General features: G+C 50.2%; 1 protein-coding gene across 1 annotated transcript in view; it reads left to right on the forward strand.

Annotated features, from left to right (window-relative positions):
- Positions 1-7,633: 7,633 nt before the first annotated feature.
- The window catches only part of MYO18A (myosin XVIIIA), a 96,503-nt gene continuing 82,660 nt past the window's right edge, over positions 7,634-21,476 (forward strand). The window contains exons 1-2 of the mRNA XM_054709050.1: positions 7,634-7,694; positions 18,685-19,763. Of these exons, the coding sequence (XP_054565025.1) occupies positions 18,765-19,763 (999 nt within the window). The 5' untranslated portion in view covers positions 7,634-7,694; positions 18,685-18,764. The remainder of the gene's footprint in view (positions 7,695-18,684; positions 19,764-21,476) is intronic.

Genomic DNA, 21,476 nt, shown 5'->3' on the forward strand with positions numbered 1-21,476 from the left:
TGCGGCCTGCCCCAGCTGCTGCCACTTCTGGGGGCGGGGGGGGGGGGGCAGTCCTACTCTGATGAGGACAGGACTGGCCTCCAGGCTCCCTCTTGCCAGTCAGGGCTGTAGGCCCAGCACAGTGTGCTCACCACCCTGCTTGGTGGTGAGAGGCCGCTCAGTGTAGCAGCAGAGACCTGAGATTGGACTGGGCAATTCCACCTGGCCGGGAAAAAAAAAAAAAAAATCCTGCCATTGCCATCACTCTCCTGCTTGATCCTTGAAGGTGAGGAATGTGGAGGGGGCGTGAGGAACCCTGCTTCCTCCTGAAAGCATCACCTCAAAGGACACAGCACAGTGAAGTGACACAGCGGAGGCCTCTGGAGCCGGTCTGCCTGAGTTAAACCCCAGCGCTGCCGCTTACCCGCTGTATGACCTTGGACAAATTGCTTACTCTCTCTGTGCCTCAGTTCCTTCACCTGAAGAGCAGGGATAATAATAACAGATCCTACTACTTCACGAGAATGTTGGGAGGATGAGATGAGCTGATATATGTGAAGTGCTTACCAATGGAAGCTGGTTGCGATAAACACAAACAATAGCCATTGTATTAACCTTCGCTGCCTAGAGTGTTGCTTTCTGCCTTGCTGCCTGGTCTACTCAGGATGGTGGAAGCAATGGGTCAACTCCTCCCTCCCTGGCTCCTCTAGCAATTGGTAGCCCAGTCCCCACACAAATCTTCCTTCCTATTCTCTCCTACACCTGTCCCCTCCTTCCAGCTTCCACATCATCTTCCTGGCTCAGACTGGCATTCTCACTCCCCTGGAGCCACCGAGCACCTCCCTGCCTGCACTGTGTCCTCTCCCTCCAATGCAGCCTGCACTTGCCTCCTGGTCAGCTCTCCTGGAAGCTCCTCAGTCCGGCAGCCAGCATCTCCGTGAACCAGCCTGGATCTCCCTTTCCAGCCTGATCACCCACTCTTTCCCATTCCAGACTCACCAGGAACTGAGCCCGGACCCTCATAGGCTTCCTCCCACCCTTTGCTTGTGCGCCCTCCTGGGGTGTTCTGCCTCAGCAGGCTTCAGAGCCCGACTAACGGGGTTCAAATCCTGCTCAGTCACTCACTGGCCACGTGACCTTGGGCAAACTGCTTGGTGATTTGTGGCTCAATTTCCTTCTCTATATAAAGAAACTAGTAATACCTACTTCACAGGGTTGTTGTGAGGACTAAATAAGATACTGTAAACAAAGTTTCCTAGCAAGCAGTAGGCGCTAGTATGCAACTAAATTCTACAATTTATGGGCGCAAATGCAACGCTTTCTCTAAAGCCTTCCTTGACTCTTTCTCTGGTCTTTTTCTCCTCTGAGCCTCCATGATGATTCCACTTGATACTTAGTCACGCACTGTTTTGTGACTTCCCCTTTACTGCGGCCTTGAGCGGTTATTTAAACCCATCCTGCCTGGTAGCTTCGCACGCGGCTCTGACTGGTCTTTGGACCTCCGTCGCAGGCAGGGTGGCGATGGTATGCTTTGCAAGAAGAGGACGCACAGGCCAGCTCTCAGCTTAGTGCTTTGCACGGAACAGAGGTTCTAATAAATCCATTTCCTTAGTTTGATATCTTTAGGCCAGAATTAGGAGGAGGTCTAGAGAGGGCTACATCTGAGGCATATCAGAAAACCGGAAGAGACAGACATTCCTTTACCTCCTTCCACAACTTGGGCCAATTATAACGATCCTTTAACAGCTGAGAAAGTTCTTTCCAAGATCTAATTGGAGTCCTGCTTACTACAGCAGAAGCTGTTTTCCTTGGGCCTCAGGCTATTAATGTCTAGGTCCTGGGAAGCAAGGGGGCCAACTGCCTTTGGGCTATGCTAGGAGGCTTGGATTCTATTTCCTAGTCAGCAAATTATAGTCCTCAGGCCAGATCTGGTCCTCCACCTGTTTTTGTAAATAAATTCTTATTGGAACACAGACATGCCTGTTCATTTTTTTGGTGTTGTTTATGGCTGCTTTTGTAGAGGGCTACAATGGTAGAGTTGAATAGTGGAGACAGAGTGCATCTGGCCTGGAAAGCCTAAAAATGTACTATCAGGTCATTATGGAAAAAGTGTGCTGACCCCTGTGCTAGGTCATTGGGAGCCATTGGAGAAGTCTAAGCCAGGGAGAGACATGATCATATCTGTCTTCTAGGATAATCATTCTGGTTGCCACATGGGGGAGAGGGGGTAGGGGATGAGGTGGAAGCAGATGACGGGGAAGAGGCTGTGGCAATTGTCCAGCTGAGAGCTAGTAAGGCCTGAACTGAGGCAATGGCAGTGGGGATGAGCAAATGATGCCAATTGGAGAGATATTTATGGAGTAGAACCAATAGGACTAGATACTTGAGTGGATGGGGGCTGAGGGAGAGGGAAGAGACAGGGAGAGTGGACTTCTGACTTCATGGACTGAGGGTTAGGGTCATAAACCAAACAGAAGAAGTTGGCGAGGAAGGTTGTACATTTGGCTTTGGACAGAATTCATTTGGGGTATTTGCAAGAGATGGTAATAGAATCAGGCTAGCCTCTAGAGTGATTTCTGCTGTGGGAGGTGGTTGGGAGTCCTGGGAATGAGCACGAATCTCCAAGGAGGGACTGTAGGATCGTAGGAGCAGAAGGCAGAGGCAGAAATCCTGGGAAGCGCCAGCACTGAGGGTCAAACAGAGGTGTATATTCAGCAAGGAGATCCAGGAGAGGTTCTGGAGGCCAAGCTGAGTTTCTAGAAGGAAGGCAGGTCAGAGAGGCAGCAGCCAGCAAGCCTGAGAGGCAGGTAGTTGAATTAGCACGTGGGAGATCCCTGGTTGGGTGACCAACGTGTCCTCTTTTGCCTGGGACTTTCTGTTTTAGTACTGAAATCCCACACCCCGAGATGCCCTCAGTTGTGGGCAAACCAGGACAGTTGGTCACTCTACTGCTGATTTTGCCAAGAATGATGACAAGAAAAGTTTAGCTTGCAAAGTGACAGACTTCTGGAGGCATCCCAATGAGTTGCTTATGTCCTAGTGATATCCTCTTTGAATCACTCCAAACATACTAACAAAACAAAGCCCTCTCCTTGTACACGTGCCATGATATTACCTAATTCAACCCTTACAACAACCCTGTGAGGTAGGTAGCTGTACTAGGATGATAATTGCTTCAAATGAATTTGCTCATTTTATCCTCTTGCACCCTTATGAGAGAGGCACTTTATTATACCCATTTGATAGAGGAGGAAATTGAGGCTAGAGAGGCAAAGGGATTTGCTAGCAGCTGCTAGAGCAAGTGTCCTCTCAGTGTGGGGCCCCAAAGTCTATACACTCTACACTCCTCCCAGGACAGGACAGCAGAGTGGTTCAGTGCAAGTGTTCCAGGCTGTGCTATTTATTAACCATGTGTACTTGGGCACATTTTTCTACTTTTTTCTTTTTTTAAAAAATGTATTTTTATTGATTTCAGAGAGGAAGGGAGAGAGAGAGAGAGAGAGAGAGAGAGAGAGAGAGAGAGATCAATGATGAGAGAGAATCATTGATTGGCTGCCTCCTGCTTACCTCCCACTGGGGATGGAGCCAGCAACCTCGGGCATGTGTCCTGACCGGAATTGAACCGTGACCTCCTGGTTCATAGGTCAATGCTCAACCACTGAACCACGCTGGCCGAGTTTCCTTTCTTTCTTTCTTTCTTTCTTTCTTTCTTTCTTTCTTTCTTTCTTTCTTTCTTTCTTTCTTTCTTTCTTTTTCCTTTCTTCCTTTCTAATACATCCTGGCATTGTGTGAATTTATTTTGGTGTTGTTTTTTTTCCACAATTACAGTTTACATTCAGTATTAACCTGTATTAGTTTTAGATGTTGGGCAAATCATTTCATCTTCCTAAGCCTACTTTGTAATCTGCAAAATGAGGATAATAACAGCACCTTCCTAACAGGATGATTGTGAGGACTAAATGAGAGGATGCCTGCCATAGCACCTGACCCATGGTAAGGGCTCCATTGATACAGATGATTTTCATTATTTCCAGGTTTCTCGCTGATGGGGGCTTCTCCATTAAAGTCAGATTGCTTTAGGCGCTTAGAAATCTCCTTTCCACGGTCATCTGGGCTATTTTATGTGGACACTGCTTTGACATTTTCCTATGAAGGGGAAAGAGGTGCATTACTTTTACTTTTACTTAGAGACAAGGCAGGGATTCTTCTGACCTCTGAGAAGTTAAAGACTAAATACCAGATGACCTAGGGTTTCATCTTACCTGGGCTCTGAAACTGGTTCCTGGTTAGTGACGCTCTTAGGCACACTGTGTGCTACCCCAAAAGTGCCCTAAATGTGGACACACATAAATAAAAGTTGTGAATATGCTTGTTCATTCCCTGCCATGATGTAGGGAAAAGAAGGTGGGTTTTGGATCCTTGGGGACCTCAGTTTGAATCCTGACTTGGCTACTCACAAACCTGTCTTAGTTTCCGTAATTGTGAGTTGGGGAAGATATGATAATAAAGCTAGCAGTTACAGAATGCTTACTATGTCCTGGGCACTATTCCTTTTATATATTAACTCATTTAATTAAAAAACAAACAAACTATTTTTAAAAGAATTATGGATTCATAGCCAAAATTGAACTAACTGAAAGTACAGAGTTCCCATATACTCAAAGTCTATAGGGTTCACTCTTCGTGTTGTATATTCTATGGGTTTGGACAAATGTATAACGACATTATAGTATCAAAGAGAGTCGTTTCACAGCCTAAAAATCTCCTGTGGGTATTCATCCCTCCTTCCCCCGACCCCTGACAACCACTGATCATTTTATTGTCTCCATCGTTTTGCTTTTCCAGAATGTCATGGAGTTGGAATGATATAGCCTTTCCAAATGGACTTCTGTCACTTAGTAATATGTATTTGAGGTTCCTCCATGTCTTTCCATGGCTTGATAAGTGCATTTCTTTTCAGTGATGATAAGATTCTATTTTCTGGATGTTTATCTATAGTTTATCCATCTTGGCTGCTTATAAGTTTTGGCAAACATCCATGTGCAGATTTTTGTGTGGATATAAGTTTTCAGTTCATTTGGGTAAACAACAAGGAGTGCAATTGCTGAATCATATGATAAGGGTATATTTAGTTTTATAAGAAACCGCCAAACTGTCTTCCAAAGTGGCTGCACCATTTTGCATTCCCACCAACAATGAATGAAAGTTCCTGTCGGTCCACGTTCCCACCAGCATTTAGTGTTGTCAATGTTCTGGGTTTTGGCCATTCTAATTGGTGTGTAGTGGTATCCATTGTGTTTTAATTTGCAATCCCCTATGACATATGATGTAGAGCATCTTTTCAAATGCTTATTTGCCATCTGTATATCTCCTGTGGTGAAGTGTCTGTTCAGGTCTTCGGCCCATTTTAAAATCAGATTATTTGTTTTCATATTGTTGAGGAGTTGTTACTTTGTTGTTTTGTTTTTTAAGTTTATTGATTTTTAGAGTGAGAGGAAGGGAGAGGGAGAGCACAACATCCATCAGTTGCCTCCTGCACACCCCTCTTCAGGGATCGAACCACAACCCAGGCATGTGCTCTGAACCGGAATCGAAATGGCAACCTCCTGGTGCATGGGACGATGCCCAACCAATTGAGCTACACCAGCCAGGGCTGATGGTTGAGTTTTAAGAGTTTTTTGTATATTTTGGGTGAGTCTTTTTTTCAGATGTATCTTTTGCAAATATTTCCCCCCAATCTGTGGCTTGTCTTCTCATTCTTTTGACATTATCTTTTGCAGAGAAATGTTTAATTTTAATGAAGTCCTGCTTATCAATTCTTTCTTTAGGAATCATGCCTTTGGCATTGCATGTAAAAATTCATCGCCACACCCAAGGTCATTTAGATTTCTTCCTATGTTATCTTCTAGCAGTTTTAGTTTTGTGTTTTGCATTTAGATCTATGATCCATTTTAATTTTTTTTGAAGAATGTAAGGTCTGTGTCTAGATTCATATTTTTGCCTGTGGGTGTCTAGTTGTTCTAGCATCATTTGTTGAAAAGACCATTTCAACAAATGGTCTTTTTTGTTGTTGTTGAAAAGACTAAACTCATTTAATTTTCCAAACAAACGTTGAGGCAGGCACTGTTATTAGCCCCATTTTTTCAGATAAAGAAACTGAGGCACAGAGAGGTTTTTATAAATCACCCAGGGTAACACAGCTAGGACTTGACAGAGCTGGGATGTGAACTAGCAACCTGGTCCCAGAGTCCATGTGCTGGATCCCTAGCTACAACAATAATGTCCCCCTCATAGGTTTGTTGTGAGGAATAGAGATAGTGTCTAGCACATAGTAGGTGCTCAGGAAGCAGTAGTGATAGTCATTGTTCTTCCTAGCCTTCAAGGTTCCACTCAAATGTCAAGTCCTCAAAGCAGCTTTCTTTCCATCCCCCCTTCCTCCCAACCCCTATGTGAGCCCCCTGGAGAGAGGCTCCATGTCTTATTTCTCTGTGTCCCCCAAAGCGCCTGAGGGGCACTTGGCACTTAGCGGCTCTCAGTCAATGTTTGTTGAGTTTGGTTGCATGCTATTCTTTTATCTACAACACATATCCTGGGTGTGGTCTATTCCTCAAGATCTCCCAGCTCTTATTCAGTTCTTTGCTCCTGAGCCCTCTCCCTCCAGCCTTCCTGGGTCTGTCAGGTCGGGCCACCTCTGTCTGGAAGAGTTCCTGGTTGGGCTGTCTATGGAGGCAACTGCCCTTGTCTGCTCCACCCTTTTTCTTGAACTACTCTTCTCACATTCTGGGGTACCCCACTCTCATATGGACACTGCCTCTAGACGTGTCTTCATCTCTTCTCTTTTCTTCTCTCTCTTCTCTCTTTCCAAACTCAAGACAAAGCACCTGCCTTGGAGGCCTGGTCCAGGAGGCCTGTCCCAGGAAGTCGAAAGTTCCTCCTCACTGGGTAGATCAGCTCTCTTGATATTTACAGATCAGGGGAGACTCAGGGGCAGACCTCATTCAAAGAGCTTCTGAAAGGGGTTAATCTTGGCATTAGGGAGTGAGTGCCGCTTATGGCTGTGTCCCCTGGGCCTTGGCACACCCCCAGGCAGCTCCCTCTGAGGCAGGGCTCTTTCAGACCCAGCCACCGGACACCTGTGTCCACCTTGGGGAGCACATTCTGCCAGTCCCACCTTGGACATGACAGGCAGTGTCTGCTTTGGACGGAGCCATCTGGCACCATGGAGCAGCGCCCTATGTCTGCTTTGGACGGAGCCATCCTGGGGAGATGTGGCCAGCAAGACTCCGTTGCTTCCTCTGTACAGCATTATCCTGGGCAGCACCCTCCCGGACACAGCCGAGTCCAGTGCCCGCCTCGGACAGAACCTGTTCTATACATTCAGCATGCCTCTGTGCCCGCCCTGGGGTGGGTGTCCAGCAGCCTCTAGTGCCCAGTGCAGACCGGACCTCAGGCAAGGCCTCTCAGACACGATCAGAGGTCCCCGGGGCAGTGAGGGTGCTCGCATGGCCCGCGCTGGAGGCGCGCCCAGGCGCTGCCCGGAAGGCCGGGCATTTATCCCCGGAGTCGCCAGCAGGGAGCTCCCTTTCGGCTCCGCTCGCGCGGCCGCGGGGGGCGGCGCTGGGTTGCGCCGCGCTGCGCTCCAGCCCGGACCGGGCCGGGGCCGCTGGATGCCGCGTCTCCGCTTCTGCTGCCTGCCGGGCCGGCTCCGGCGGTCGGTGAGTGCGGGGCGGCGGGGGCAGCCGCTTGGAGGGCCCGGCGGGGCGGCGAGGCGGGCTCGGGCCGGGAAGGCGGGCGGGCGGCGGGGCCCGCCGGCTCCCGCTCCCCCCGTGTCCCCTGGAAGCAGCGGCCCGGACTCCCGGCTCCGTCCCTGGTCTCCAGCCGCGCCGGCGGAGCTTGGCGCCCGAGAGTGGGGGCGATCGGGAGGGGCGGGGAGGGCGAACTCCGGCCCCCCTTGCCTGCTGGGGTGGGGGTGGGGGGGCGGAGGCGGGGAGGCAGGGCAGGGTGGCTTTCAGTTTGGGGGGATTTGGGGCTCGGGGGAGCCCCTGTGGCCCTAAGCTGCGGGGTGGAGGCTGCAGCCTCGCGGGTAGGGGGCTTCTCGGAGCCAGGCCCTGGTCCCCCAGACGGACCGACCCGCCGAGGCTCTGGAAGACGGCCGGGAAGGCGAGCACCTCCGCCGAGCCCTTTATCCCTCCCCGCGGCCTTCACCCTTTCACTGCCGGGCCGACAGCGGGCTGCTCTCCGAGGAGCAGCTGCCAGACAGCTGGCTAAACAATGGAGACCCCGCTTCCCCAGGCCCCCTCCCCTTGGGACAGAGGATGGGGGCGGGTGGGTGAATGGTAAGCTTTGGAGATTGGGGAGTGCGGGCTGTCCCCCGTGACTGGCTGCTCACCTCACCTCTTCCTGCAGAGGGGTGGGGTGTGTGTGGGTAGGTCGGACAACCTGCCCCAGGCCTCTGGGAGAGACTGCCCTGTCGCCCCGCCCTGCTAACCTGTCACGCCAGTTGTTTCCACAATGGGAAGGGGAGGTGGTAAGGTTAGCTGTCCCCCACCCCCGCTGGGGGTTGCTGCTTGGTACCCAGCCTGGTGAGGAGTGGGGCACGCTCCTGGCTGAGATAAGGCCTACCGGGACACACCACACGTTGGGGCTTTGTTGTGGGGGTGGGGTTTGGGGGTGTCACCCTGTGGCAAGGCACATGTGCCCTGCTGATTAGTTGGAAAGACTGCAGCCAGGATGAGCTGGGGGGTGGGGTGGGGGAAGGCACCCAGGTTTAGCGTGTGTCTGACAGTGTCCTCATGGTTTGTGTTTGTGCAGGGAGACTTGGAATGATGCTTCCTGGGAGGAGCTCCCTGCCTAGGGCCTTCCTGCCCCCAGAGGGTCCCCCAGCTTAGGGCCTTCCTGCCTCCAGAGGGTCCCCCAGCTTAGGGCCTTCCTGCCTCCAGAGGGTCCCCCAGCTTAGGGCCTTCCTGCCCTCAGAGGGTCCCCCAGCCTAGGGCCTTCCTGCCCCCAGAGGGTCCCCCAGCCTAGGGCCTTCCTGCCCCCAGAGGGTCCCCCAGCTTAGGGCCTTCCTGCCCCCAGAGGGTCCCCCAGCTTAGGGCCTTCCTGCCTCCAGAGGGTCCCCCAGCTTAGGGCCTTCCTGCCCCCAGAGGGTCCCCCAGCTTAGGGCCTTCCTGCCCCCAGAGGGTCCCCCAGCTTAGGGCCTTCCTGCCCCCAGAGGGTCCCCCAGCTTAGGGCCTTCCTGCCCCCAGAGGGTCCCCCAGCTTAGGGCCTTCCTGCCCCCAGAGGGTCCCCCAGACGTCTGGAATTGGATTCTCACCCCCATTCACCTTGCCAATGACTTGGGCTGGTTTTCGAGGTTTTGTTCTATCTTTCGAGTGCCTGGCATGTCTGTGGTTGAGGAGGCCTTGTAAATCCCCCTGAGGTCGAAGTGTATGTGCATTGGGCCATGCTGGAAGGGCGGAGACACATCCAGGCAATTAAGAGCAAGATCACCTTAGCAAGACATTGACTCTAGAGGTTCAAGCTCCCTTTTTGTGTACTGATCAGGTCTGGAGCCCTTTTTGTGGCGGGGGGGGGGGGGGGGGGAGCGAGTAAGTATCCTGTTGTCATGACAATGGGCCCGGCCTTGCCTAACTGTTCTCCTCCCTTTTGGTTCAGGGGCTACTTTCTATACGGGGACATTGAAAGTTGCTCTCCTGAGGTCTCTGGCTTCCTGGCAGACCTCACTGGCGCTTTGTCAATGGCCTGCCACCTCCTCAGCTTCCCCTCTGATGAGGTCTTTCCAGGAAACATCCTCCTGTTTGCTGGACATGGCTGGTTATATATAGCCTTGGGTGGAGGTCTGCCTGGCCATTTGGGGTGGGGGACATTGGAGTTGGGGCCTCAATTCCAGGAAGACAGTAGGGGAAGCTATTGTGTTGGGGGTTTAGGGGACTGAGAAGGGTTGCAGGTGGGGGTGGGAGGGATAGCATGCTGGTGGGCGCTTCCTTTGGGAGCTTTGAACTTTGAACCGTTGATGACCTGGTGCCTGGCAGCTCCGATCGTCTAGTTTGTTTACTTTTCCCCAGTCTGGCTCAGGTGCCAGGGTGTGTGCCTGAGGGCTTCCTCCCAGGCCCCAGGCTCTCCTCAGCTGCCCTCACTCGGGTAGTGCCTTTCCTGACTCCTGCCTTGGTCCCTCAGCCTCACTCCCTGGCAGTCTGAGCAGCCAGCCTGTTGCCTGGAGCTCCCTTGACTGGCCCCAAGTCTCCCTACACAAACACAAACCATGAGGACACTGTCAGACACACGCTAAACCTGGGTGCCTTCCCCCACCCCACCCCCCAGCTCATTCTGGCTGCAGTCTTTCCAACTAATCAGCAGGGCACATGTCAAGGGAGCCAGCAGCCCCGGCTTGAAACTGCTCCTTGAGGGGTGTCTGTCTCTTCAGAAGTTGGGCCTGAAAACTCTGAGGTCCCCCAGAGGCAGGTACCTGGAGGCAGACAGGGTGGGGCAGAGCTGGAGCTTGTCTGAAAGGGAGAATCCACCCTCCTCGGGTGGAGCCGGGCGTTGTTGGAACTGAGGGAGGCTTGATCCCCACCTGGTGTGTCACAGGTCTCCAGGGCAGCGGTGCTGTTCTTGCTCCTTCAAACCAAAGGTCGGTCCCCAGCCAGACCTCCCTCTCCTGAATGGACACCACAGGCCGGAACCCGAGCATCCATGTGAGCAGGGCCCTGTCGGTGGCCCTGGGCCCCGGTCCTGGTCCCAGGCCTCTCCTGGGTATGGTGGGTAATGCTGAGGAAGCTGAAAGGTTTGAGGGGATAAGAGGCCCAGTCCACTTGGTGCTGTGAGTAACAGGTTCCCGCAGGACTTGGGTTGGGGGCTTCATGGAACCTTTAAGTTCTGCTTTGGGTCAGGCTCCCGGGTGCTTTAAGAGCTGCTCACTGCACCTCACCCCTCATCACCATTTTCTTTTCTTTCTCTCCCCCCCAGCCCCCCCATCACCATTTTCTGAGGTGGACTGAATTAGAGGGTAGGGAGGTGCAGTGGTAGGAGCTGGATTGGGAGGGTGGGGAGCAATCCTGGAAAGCCCCTCTCCTCTTACTTTCCTGCCCTTTCTCTGGAGATAGGAATTGTTTGGCTAATAAATTATCCACATTCCTTTGGCATTTCCAAAAGCTTCTACTCAGGCAGCAGTTTAAGTTGTGGACTGATGATTTTACAGGGCCCAGGGCCCTTTCTCTCTGCCAAGTGCTTTTATCGTCACTTACAAGGGATTGTTGATGTTTTTTTTATTATTCTCTGATATTCAGAGATATTGGACGAAGGGTTCAAGGTCACACAGCAAGTCAGAGGCAGACCAGGATTCGAACCTGCAGTTTGTGGTTGAGCAGAATACCTCTCCAGCCAAGGGCCGGGTCTGAACTCTCAGGCCATGGACATTTTATAGTTGAAATAGCTGAGGCCCAGAGAGGGGACGGGACTTGCTCAAGGTCACACCGAAGGTGGGGTGGGGATGGTTGTGTTTACGGAGTTCAGCGCCCAGCAGGCTGCGGCAGGCTCCCCATGAAACAGAGGAGTTTCACCTGCCAGAGCAGCCCAGGACCTGGCGGGGCTGCTGGCTCCTCTCCTGCTCGCGGGCCCTGCTGCCTGCAAGTGCTTAGGGGCTGCTGGTGCCCGGAGCGGCGGGCAGCAGGCAGGGAAGGGAGCAGGGAGCCGGCAGCGGGCGGGCCGGCCAGCTGATGTCATGTGAGAAGCGTGCAGGCGGATGAGGGAGCACACCTGGAGCCAGTGAGCTCCATGTGACCTGGCGGTGAGTCACGGGCTCTGCGGAGCTCAGCACAGCCCTCCGGGAGAAGCTCGGCGCGGCCGCAGGGACGGGCGTCATCCTGCGCCGCTGGGTCCGGGGCCGCCCGGTGCCCTGTGAGCCCCGCCGGCCGCCTTCGCAGTCCGCAGCCCTCGGTGGGCCAGCGCTGAGATGCAGGCCTGGGGCTGTAGGAAATGGCCACTCAGGGAGGTCAGAGGCCAAGCGAAAGAGGCCGGCTCTCTTGGGAAAGCATTTCCTTTGTATTTATTTATGAGTGTGGTCTGGGGTGGGGAAGGGGGGACTGACCCTTTTCAGTGTCCACCCACAGCAGCCAGGCCTGGGGGCCCTCGCCTCGGGATTCTAACGCTGTAGTTTCCATTTCCTGGGGTTTCCACTTTGCCAGCTGCAGGGTGACCCATTTAAGTCTGTCCCCACTTAAAGCCACAAGACAACAGGGCGATCTCTTTTAACCAAGTCCCCCAAGTCCCTGACATTTTTTCAAGGCGTGAGAGGGCAGTTCTTAAACTTACCATGGCAAATCTTGTTTGCAGCTTTCATGCTAAGTTGATTGCTGACCGCTTTGTCAAACCTTTCTTTTTTCTTTTTCGTTATTAAAAACAATCTTTACAATCACAAAAGTAACATGTTGAAAAAAAGGTTTAATGCAGGGAGTGTACTCGGTAGAGAGCCAGTGTTAACCCTCTTTGCCACTACTCCTCAGAGAAAACCACGGGTGAATTTTCGTCATGGATCTTTCCAGACTATTTCAAAAGCTTGTTACATATATGTTATATATTATATATATTTATAGGTTAAGATCTTACATGTTATTTAAAATATAATTTTATATAAATATTTAAAATATTTTTTTTCTGTAAGAAGAAAGAACATGCACAAAAGTAGAAGAAAAATCATATAAACTCCTACTATCTAAAGTCTTAGATTTATTTTTTTATTTTTTTTTATTTTTTTTTTATTTTTTTTTATTGAGGTATTATATGTGTACATATCTTACCATTACCCTCCCCCACCCCACACCCATTCATGCCCTCACCCCCCAGAGTTTTGCGTCCATTGTTTATGCTTATATGCATGCATACAAGTCCTTCGTTTGATTTCGTAACTCCCCCACCTCTCCCTAATAAAGTCTTAGATTTAAATACACACACACCTACCAGCTAAATGTTCCTATTGTAAAAAATTAAAACAATTCAGATAACACACAAGTCTGTTTTGACTCTTCTGAAATCCCTGTCTCTTCCACAGAGCATACATTTTTCTATGAATATGCAAATACTATACACAATGGACATTATATACATATGCACACATATACATAATTTTTAAAAATTTTGGTAAAAATTATATACTATCTGGCAACTTGCTTTTTTCACTTAATAATATACTATAAAATCCTTCTAGGTCAGCATATACAAATTGACCTCATTCTTTTTAATAACTGCCCAGTGCTATAATTTAGCTATTCCTCCAGTGCTGGTCATTTGTATTTGACAGCATTTTGCTATTATAAACAATGCTGCAAAGATAAGCCATGTTTATTGTGTGAATATATCTATAGGTGTCTTAGAAGAGGAATTGGCCAGTCAAAGACTATGTACATGTAAATATTTTCATAGGTACCAACTGTCCCTTCTTATACCAATTTATACTCCTACCAGTATGTTTGAAATGCCCTGCTTCCCACCCTCTAATTTATTGATATTATTAATCTTGGTAGTTTTTTACTAAACTGCTAAGTGAACAGTGATATACCTCTTTTACGTCACATGTCTGAATATGACTGCTCATGCTTGTGGGCCGTTTGTATTTCTGCATCTCTGAGTTGCCTGTCCTTATCCCTGGCAGTACCTGTATGGGACCTCTGGACTTGAGCCCGTGTGGTCCAGACTGGCCATGTGCTCATGGGATTGCCTTCACTTCCTCTGTGTAAAGGTCCTATCCAGCATTGAGACTTTATGCCTAGCCTTACTTTAGTCACACTCGTGCTGATGGTTATTTGTGTCCTTTCTACCAAGGCCCCCCCCCCCCCCACTCTAATGACCGTATACGTATCATTAAGTAGAGTTCAATCCCATGTAGGTGGTGAGAATACGTCCTGCTTCTATTAGTTACCGTTCTTGAGGGCTTACTGTGAGCCAGGCATTATATGAAGTGCTTCTATACATATTTCATTGAATTCCCATGCCTTATGTGGTAGGTACTATTATTATCTCCATTTTACAAAAGGAAACATGGAGGCACAGAGGCCTTACATAACTTGTCCAAGATTGTGTAGCTGTTCACTTGAATTTGTTCCTAGGTTTGTTACCTGACATCTGAAACCTAAGCTCTTTCATTAGTTTTATTTATCTTCTACCCCTTGCATTTAATAGGTGCTTGAGACATACATATTTCCCCAATTTTTACTATAAAGCTCTGTAAGCATTTAGAAAAGTTAAAGAATTTTATAATGAACAACCCCGTATCTTAGATTCTGCAATTAGCACTGTCCTTGCTTTATCACATATTTATCCCTTGATCTATTCATCAAGCTATCTTACATTTTTTATGCAGCGCAAAGTAAATTGTAAACATCGGTATACTTTGCGCCAAATTCTTTAGTGTACATATCATTAACTAGAGTTCAGTAATTATTTACAATTCTTTTTGCTTTTGAGTGAATATTTCACACAATGAAATACACAAATCTATGTGCACAGTTTGACGACTGTTGATGAATATATACACCTGTCGATTCAAACCCCTATCAAGATACGTAACGTGAGCGTCACCCTGGAAAGTCTGCTCATGCCCTTTCTCAGGCACTCCCCACCGCCATCCATGCCCCCACCTCCCGAAGGTATCACTGTTCTGATTGTTTTTCCAGCTTAGGTTGGTTTTGCTTATACCAGAACATCATATAAGTAGTACTATACCAGCCCCGGCCAGTGTGGCTCAGTTGGTTGTACATTGTCCCCTGCACCGAAAAGTTGCCAGTTTGCCGGTTTGATTTCCAGTCAGGACACATCGATGCTTGATTCACATCGACGTTTCTCCCTCTCCCTTCCTCTCTTTAAAAACCAATGAAAAATATATTTTAAAAACAGTACCATACCAGTATGTACTCTTCTGTTAAAGCCTTCTTTTACTGTGACTTGACATAATGTTTTTGAGATTCATTCCTGTTATGTGTATCAGTAGTTGCTTCTTTAAAAAAAAAAAAAAAAAAAATATATATATATATATATATATATATATATTTATTATTTTTATTTTTTAAAATCCTCACCCGAGGATATTTTTGTTTCCATTGATATTTAGAGAGTGAAAGAGAGAAGGAAACAGAGAAATATCGATGTGAGAGAAACACATCGGTTAGTTGCTTCCTGCGAGCCCAGAACAGGGCTCAGGCCAGGGAGGAGCCTGCAACCGAGGTATGTGCCCTTGATTGGAATCGAACCTGGGACCCTTTGGTCCGCAGGCCGATGCTCTATCCACTGAGCCAAACCGGCTAGGGCTAGTTTCTTCTTTCTTATTGCTGAGTAGTATTCCATTATGTGAATGTGTAAATTGTTTCGCCTGTTGGTGAACTGATAGATGCATATTTGAGTTGAATGGTCCTTGCCCTCAAAATGCTTTCTGTTTTAAAGTGATAAAGCAATTGAATTGACTGAGTTGATTGTACCTTGCTTTGATTTAGATAGTAGGATCACGATGATTTAGGTACATTCCCTAATTTACATACAGACTCTAGTGTACATGCATACTTTTTCTTCACTTAATATTAGGAAGGCCTCCTGGAGTAGGGTGAGGGGAGAAAGGCAGAGAAAGAGGTCAGAAAAACTATAAGGTTTCCTGCACTGGAGAGAGTAAGAGACGAAGCGGGGGCTGGTAGAAACTACAGCCTGGAATGGAGAATGGGGAGATGGTGCTATCATTGCTGCTGGAGACTGTGGCCATGAGGACAGCAAATACTGGAAGGTCCGGGTCTACAGAAAGATGACAGAGCCCCGGTCTCTAGTGAATTGGGTGCTGAGGAGTCTAGAGCTGCACTATAGGTCTGACCCTGAAGGGGAAGGTTATAGGTAGCTTCAGGTATTTGGCACTGGAGAGAACCCGGACCTCAGCCAGGCCTGTAGGGATGACAGTGGGGAACGGGTAACTTGTGAGCTGTCAGATAACAGTGGCAGCACAGGAGTGATGAATGAAGGGCTGAAATGGACTCAGTCTCCAAAGGCCCCCGGGTTGGGATGAGAGGGGTAACGTTAGCAGAAAGTTAATAACTAACCTGTGTCCACAAGAGACTTAGATATTTGGGATTTTAGAGCTAGAAGAGACCTAGATCATCTAGTTCAACCTTGAGCAAAGTGACAGGCTCAAGGTCCCCTGGTGGCTTGTTGACAGATCCAGGCCTAGATACCAAACCTTCTAACATTTCCGCCAGCACTGTCCCCTGCGCTGCTCCTGTGACTGTCTGTCTTCCTGCCTGTCACAATGACAATGAGGGGCAAGCTTTGGCCAAGACAGGGGTTTACACGAAATTACTTTCCAGGGACCTTTCTAGCCCAAAGACTCTAGAATTGGGGGCCTCTTTTCTGTTGATACTGCTCAAATATTTAGCCCCCAGCAAAGAGCCAGGATTGTGTAAGGATTGAAGAGTGAGAATGAGAGACCGAAAGGTGTTTTGGTGGGACAGCGTTGAAGGCATTTGGGTTCTCTGTGGTTGAGTTGAGGCTGAGATACTCATTTGTCCCCTCAGGTCCCGAGGTGGGTTTCTTTATTCATTTCCCCACAGGTGCCCCTGGAGCCATCTTCCAAACCAGCCCTTTAAGGCAGTGCAAGTAGTGGTGGGTAAGGTGGGTGGCAACCAGCTGAAGATCTTATGTCCTGGCATGTGGTAGGTCTGTGTCACACCCCCATCAGTGGTTCAGGAGGGGACAGAGAGACTCCCCGTGTCAAAGTACAGCCCCAAAGAGAAGATGTCTGCTGTCAGGCACTCCCCCAACCCAAGTCAGCCCAGACCCATCTGGCCAAGGTTGCCCCTGGGTCTGTGCCTCTCGGGCCCTAGATTCCTTGTTGTCTTCCTCCCCCCAGGTAATGTGCCTGAGCATTTGGAACCAAGAAGTTCAGAGGGAACTTGGTTTTACCAGATAGAAACTGAGGTGCGAGGAGAAAAGGGGTGCCTGAGAGGTTCCCAGGGAGCTAGTGACTAGACCGGATTTCCCACCTCTTCTACATCGGAAGATTTCTCTAGGACTGCACTGTCCAATCCTATAGCTAAGCCACGTGGGGCTGCTGAATACTTGAAATGTGGTTAGTCTGAATCGCAGTGTGCTCTAAGCGTAAAATATGCATTGGATTTCAAGGACTTAGTATGGAAAAGAGGATATAAGACACCTCCATGTTTTTTATATAGATTACATATTAAGATGACAATGAATATCATGCAGGTTGATTTCACCTGTTTCTTTTTACCTTTTAAAGTGTGGCTGCTAGGAAATTTTAAGTGACCTATATGACTTGAATTCTGTTTCTTTTGGATGGCGCTGTTCTGGAGAGGATGCATTGATCTCTCAGGAACCACTGGGCGAGAGTGCTGGGCCATTAGCCCGTGTACCTGGGCCCTTGGGAGTTCCTGGCCTTGATGCCTTTCTAGGCTTTGTATCTGGGTTGGAGGTCCCTCTCAGTAGAATGGGGAGCCTGCGTGGTTGTGGGGGTGGGGTACACAGAAAGGAAAGGCCTCTCCAGGGCCTTGCAATAGGCCATCGTGTCTAGAAGTCAGGGGGAAGGCCTTCATGGAGAGAGAACAAAAATTACATTTCGTTTCTAATTAGGTGGTATGGCCTACTTCTGCGTCTGGTTGCCTGCTGGTTAGAACTAGAAAGGCTCTCTCAACTCCACCCCCATCAGGTTTTTCTCACTCCTGTCCCAGTCAGGTGTGCATTGGGGTGGGAATAGGTTGGCGCCATAGGCACACGTGCCCTGGAGCTGAGGTCTTCTCTCACGCCGCCACAACTTTCTTCCTGAGGTTATATTTAGGTGTTGGTCTGGGGAAAAGGATGTGAGTTTTTCAGGATCCTGTTTATCCAGTAGACCCCCCCCTCCCCACCCCCACCACCACAGCTGTCTGTCCTCTGTCCAGACTGGAACTTCCCCTCACTTCCCTCCCGGCTCCGATTTGGGTGCCCAGGACCTAGAAAGAAAACAATGTCTGCCATTGAATCCTGGCATTGCCATCTATTAGCTAGTTGACAGCTAACATCTACTTAATTTTTTCATGTGTAGAGATAATGATACTTTTCTTGCAGGGATGCTGTGAAGTTCAAATGAGGTAGTGTGTGTCAAGTGCCTGGCATTATGCCTGACAAGTGGTAGTCATTAAACAAGTGTTGGTTCTTTGAGGTTCTCCGTCGGGCAGTGGCGAAGGCTGCTGTTCTAGGGATACCAGGCTTAGGAGAGAGCCCAGTGGCACGTGATGTCTGTTGCCTTAAGGGACATGGGCTGTGGGAGGTGATGGTGCCGAGTCTCTTTTCTTTTTCCCTTGTGTTTGCGTCTACAGTCAAGTCCCAACTTGGCTTAAAGGCATCCTCTGGCCAGGAGGTCAGATCGCCCAGATGCCACCCCCATGCACACCTAAGCCGGGTCTATCAGAGATCATAGGAAATGAGAGACTTTGGAGTTTGGGTTTTTACAACCTTATCTAAACCTCCAGTTTCCTTATTTGTAAAATGGGGGTAACAATAGACCTCCTCATAGCAGTGTTATGAGGCTTCGCTTAACTGAGACAGTATTGTGTGAGGCAGAGAACCTGGCAGGGATCGCTGTGAGGGGTAGCTGTGCTCAGCAATTGGCCCCGTCTGGACTGGAGACGGGGGAAGAGGCTCTACTGGAATAACTTTTCTCTTTCTCTCTGTTTCTGTCTGCAGCAGCAAGGTGGAACACAAAGGCCCTGTGCTGAGCACCCATAATCCTCTGGGGGTACCCCCCCTAAAACAGCACCCCCACCATGTTTAATCTAATGAAGAAAGACAAGGACAAAGATGGAGGGCGGAAGGAGAAGAAGGAGAAAAAGGAGAAGAAGGAGCGGATGTCAGCAGCCGAGCTGAGGAGCCTGGAGGAGATGAGCCTGAGACGCGGCTTCTTCAACCTGAACCGCTCCTCCAAGCGTGAATCGAAGATGCGCCTGGAGATCTCCAACCCCATCCCCATCAAGGTGGCCAGCGGCTCCGACCTGCACCTGACGGACATTGACTCCGACAGCAACAGGGGCAGCGTCATCCTGGACTCGGGCCACCTCAGCACAGCCAGCTCCAGCGATGACCTCAAGGGTGAGGAAGGCAGTTTCCGGGGCTCTGTGCTGCAGCGGGCGGCCAAGTTCGGCTCCCTGGCCAAGCAGAACTCCCAGATGATTGTCAAGCGCTTCTCCTTCTCCCAGCGGAGCCGGGATGAGAGTGCCTCTGAGACCTCCACCCCCTCGGAGCACTCTACTGCCCCGTCTCCACAGGTGGAGGTGAGGACTCTGGAGGGACAACTGGTGCAGCATCTCGGCCCGGGCCACCCTCGACCAGGGCCCCGGTCCCAAGTCCCTGAGCTGGTGACTAAAAGGTTTCCGGCTGACCTGCGCTTGCCCCCCGTGGTGCCCCCACCACCCCCTGCCCTCCGGGAGCTGGAGCTGCAACGAAGGCCCACTGGAGACTTCGGCTTCTCCCTGCGGCGCACAACCATGCTTGATCGGGGCCCCGAGGGCCAGGTCTATCGGAGGGTGGTTCACTTTGCTGAGCCTGGTGCGGGCACCAAGGACCTGGCCCTGGGGCTGGTGCCAGGTGATCGTCTGGTGGAGATTAATGGGCACAACGTGGAGAGCAAGTCCCGGGATGAGATTGTGGAGATGATCCGGCAGTCCGGGGACAGCGTGCGGCTCAAGGTGCAACCCATCCCAGAGCTCAGTGAGCTCAGCCGGAGCTGGCTGCGGAGTGGCGAGGGACCCCGCAGGGAGCCGGCCGATGTGAGTGTTTCCCTTGGGACCTGGGCAGCAAGGGATGAGCAGGGACTGGGTTGCTGATGGCTACCGTGATTGTACTGAGGTGGATGATTAGGGTACTCAAGAGCTGTAGTCAGAGCCTAGCGAGTGTGTGAGTGGTAACGCCGGGCCACTCCTTGGGATTCAGGGACCATCTACCTGGCTGGTGGGGAGAAGGCACCTCAGTGGGGGCTATACACGGTCATACAAGCGTCATGATACAAGCGTGGGTTAGGGTTTGGGCACCATATTTCCTGAGCCCGAAACTGAGCCATGGAGGCTAACATGTGCCAGTTCCAGATATGAGAGACAGTCTTATATTCTGGACTAAAATGTAGGATTTCCATGTTATTTAGATATTGGAGGTGGAAAAAAAAGAAATTATTTCACAAATCAGGGCTGTCATGGGACATCTAGGATGTACAGCTGCTTTGGTAGCTCCTGGGAAGATGGCCTCAGGCCTCCTCTTTGCCCCTGAGTGAGCGAGGAGTTGAATACCAGGTAAGGCTGCAGAGATAAGCAGAGGCCAAATCATGAAAAAACCTTATAAATCATGGTAGGAGTTTCGATTTAACCCCATTGAAATGAGACCATTGTAGGGTTTGAAGCAGGGGAGTGACGATCTGATTTATACAGATCACTTGTGCTCCCAGAGTTTTATTATCTTTCCTGGAAGAAGGAAATGCATGGACCTGGGAAAGTAACAGGGATTAAGCCTGCAGAGAGAGTATGACCTGATTATCCCTGAGACCCCTGCCCGCACAAAGCAAAAGTGGGAGGGGGGTGACATAGGCCCAGAAGAGATTTAGGTTAAAGGTATCCATCAGTTCAGCAAATAACCCGTTTACTTCCCAAGGACCTACCCAATTTAACTCCTGAAGAGATGGTCTCTAGGGAGATGGAGATCTGTAACCCCAGCGATCATTTGATAGGTTGGCTACTTACCAGTTGGGAATGTTTTGCCTGGAGGCAGCATCTGAAGGACAAGTTGGCTTCTGGTCATCCCTCTCTCCAGCTGTGGCTTTTAGGACTGTCCAGGTCCCTGAAGCCTGACCAGCACATGGCCTGGCCAGGGCCTTTCAGCTCTAAGTGACCAGCCAGATGTGTCCAAGTCAGAAGTGGGAGGAAATGCTAAGGAAACAGGCAGAGTCCCGGTCCTAGCTTTCTCCCGGGGAGGGGAAGTGGCTGCTCAGATGGCTGCTGAGCCTAACAGCATATCGGGCCTGGAGGGCCTGGGAGCCGCAGGGTCAGACTCTGGCAGGAAGCACTGGAGTTGGGTTCCAGACCTTCCTTTACACTGGGGCTGGTGGGGTCAGGCAGCTTTGCTAGTCAGGAAGGGGTAGTGAGTGGGAGGGAGCCTGTCGTGGAATCCAGGAAGGACCTGGACGCATTAATTCCAGAAATACATTGAGCACCTACTCTGTGTTAGCCACCAGGCTACACTGAGCTTGGGGAGCTTCCCACAGCTTAGAGGGAGTTGTCTTTATCTCGGCACCAAAGACCATACCATGTTGCCACATCTGCCTACTTTCTCCCAGGCTAACATTGCCTTCAACAGATAGAATATTCTTCCTCTGAAAGAATGAGTCCCCCAGGGGATTGTTGCCAGCTCCCCGCCGAACCACAGCACAGGCCTCTGTGGGGCTCAGGGCTTGGCATCACAGATGCTGTTCAGTTCTCTTTATAGCACAGGGATCA

The sequence above is a fragment of the Eptesicus fuscus genome, chromosome 20 (genome assembly GCF_027574615.1).
Source record: "Eptesicus fuscus isolate TK198812 chromosome 20, DD_ASM_mEF_20220401, whole genome shotgun sequence".
Lineage (NCBI taxonomy): Eukaryota > Metazoa > Chordata > Mammalia > Chiroptera > Vespertilionidae > Eptesicus > Eptesicus fuscus.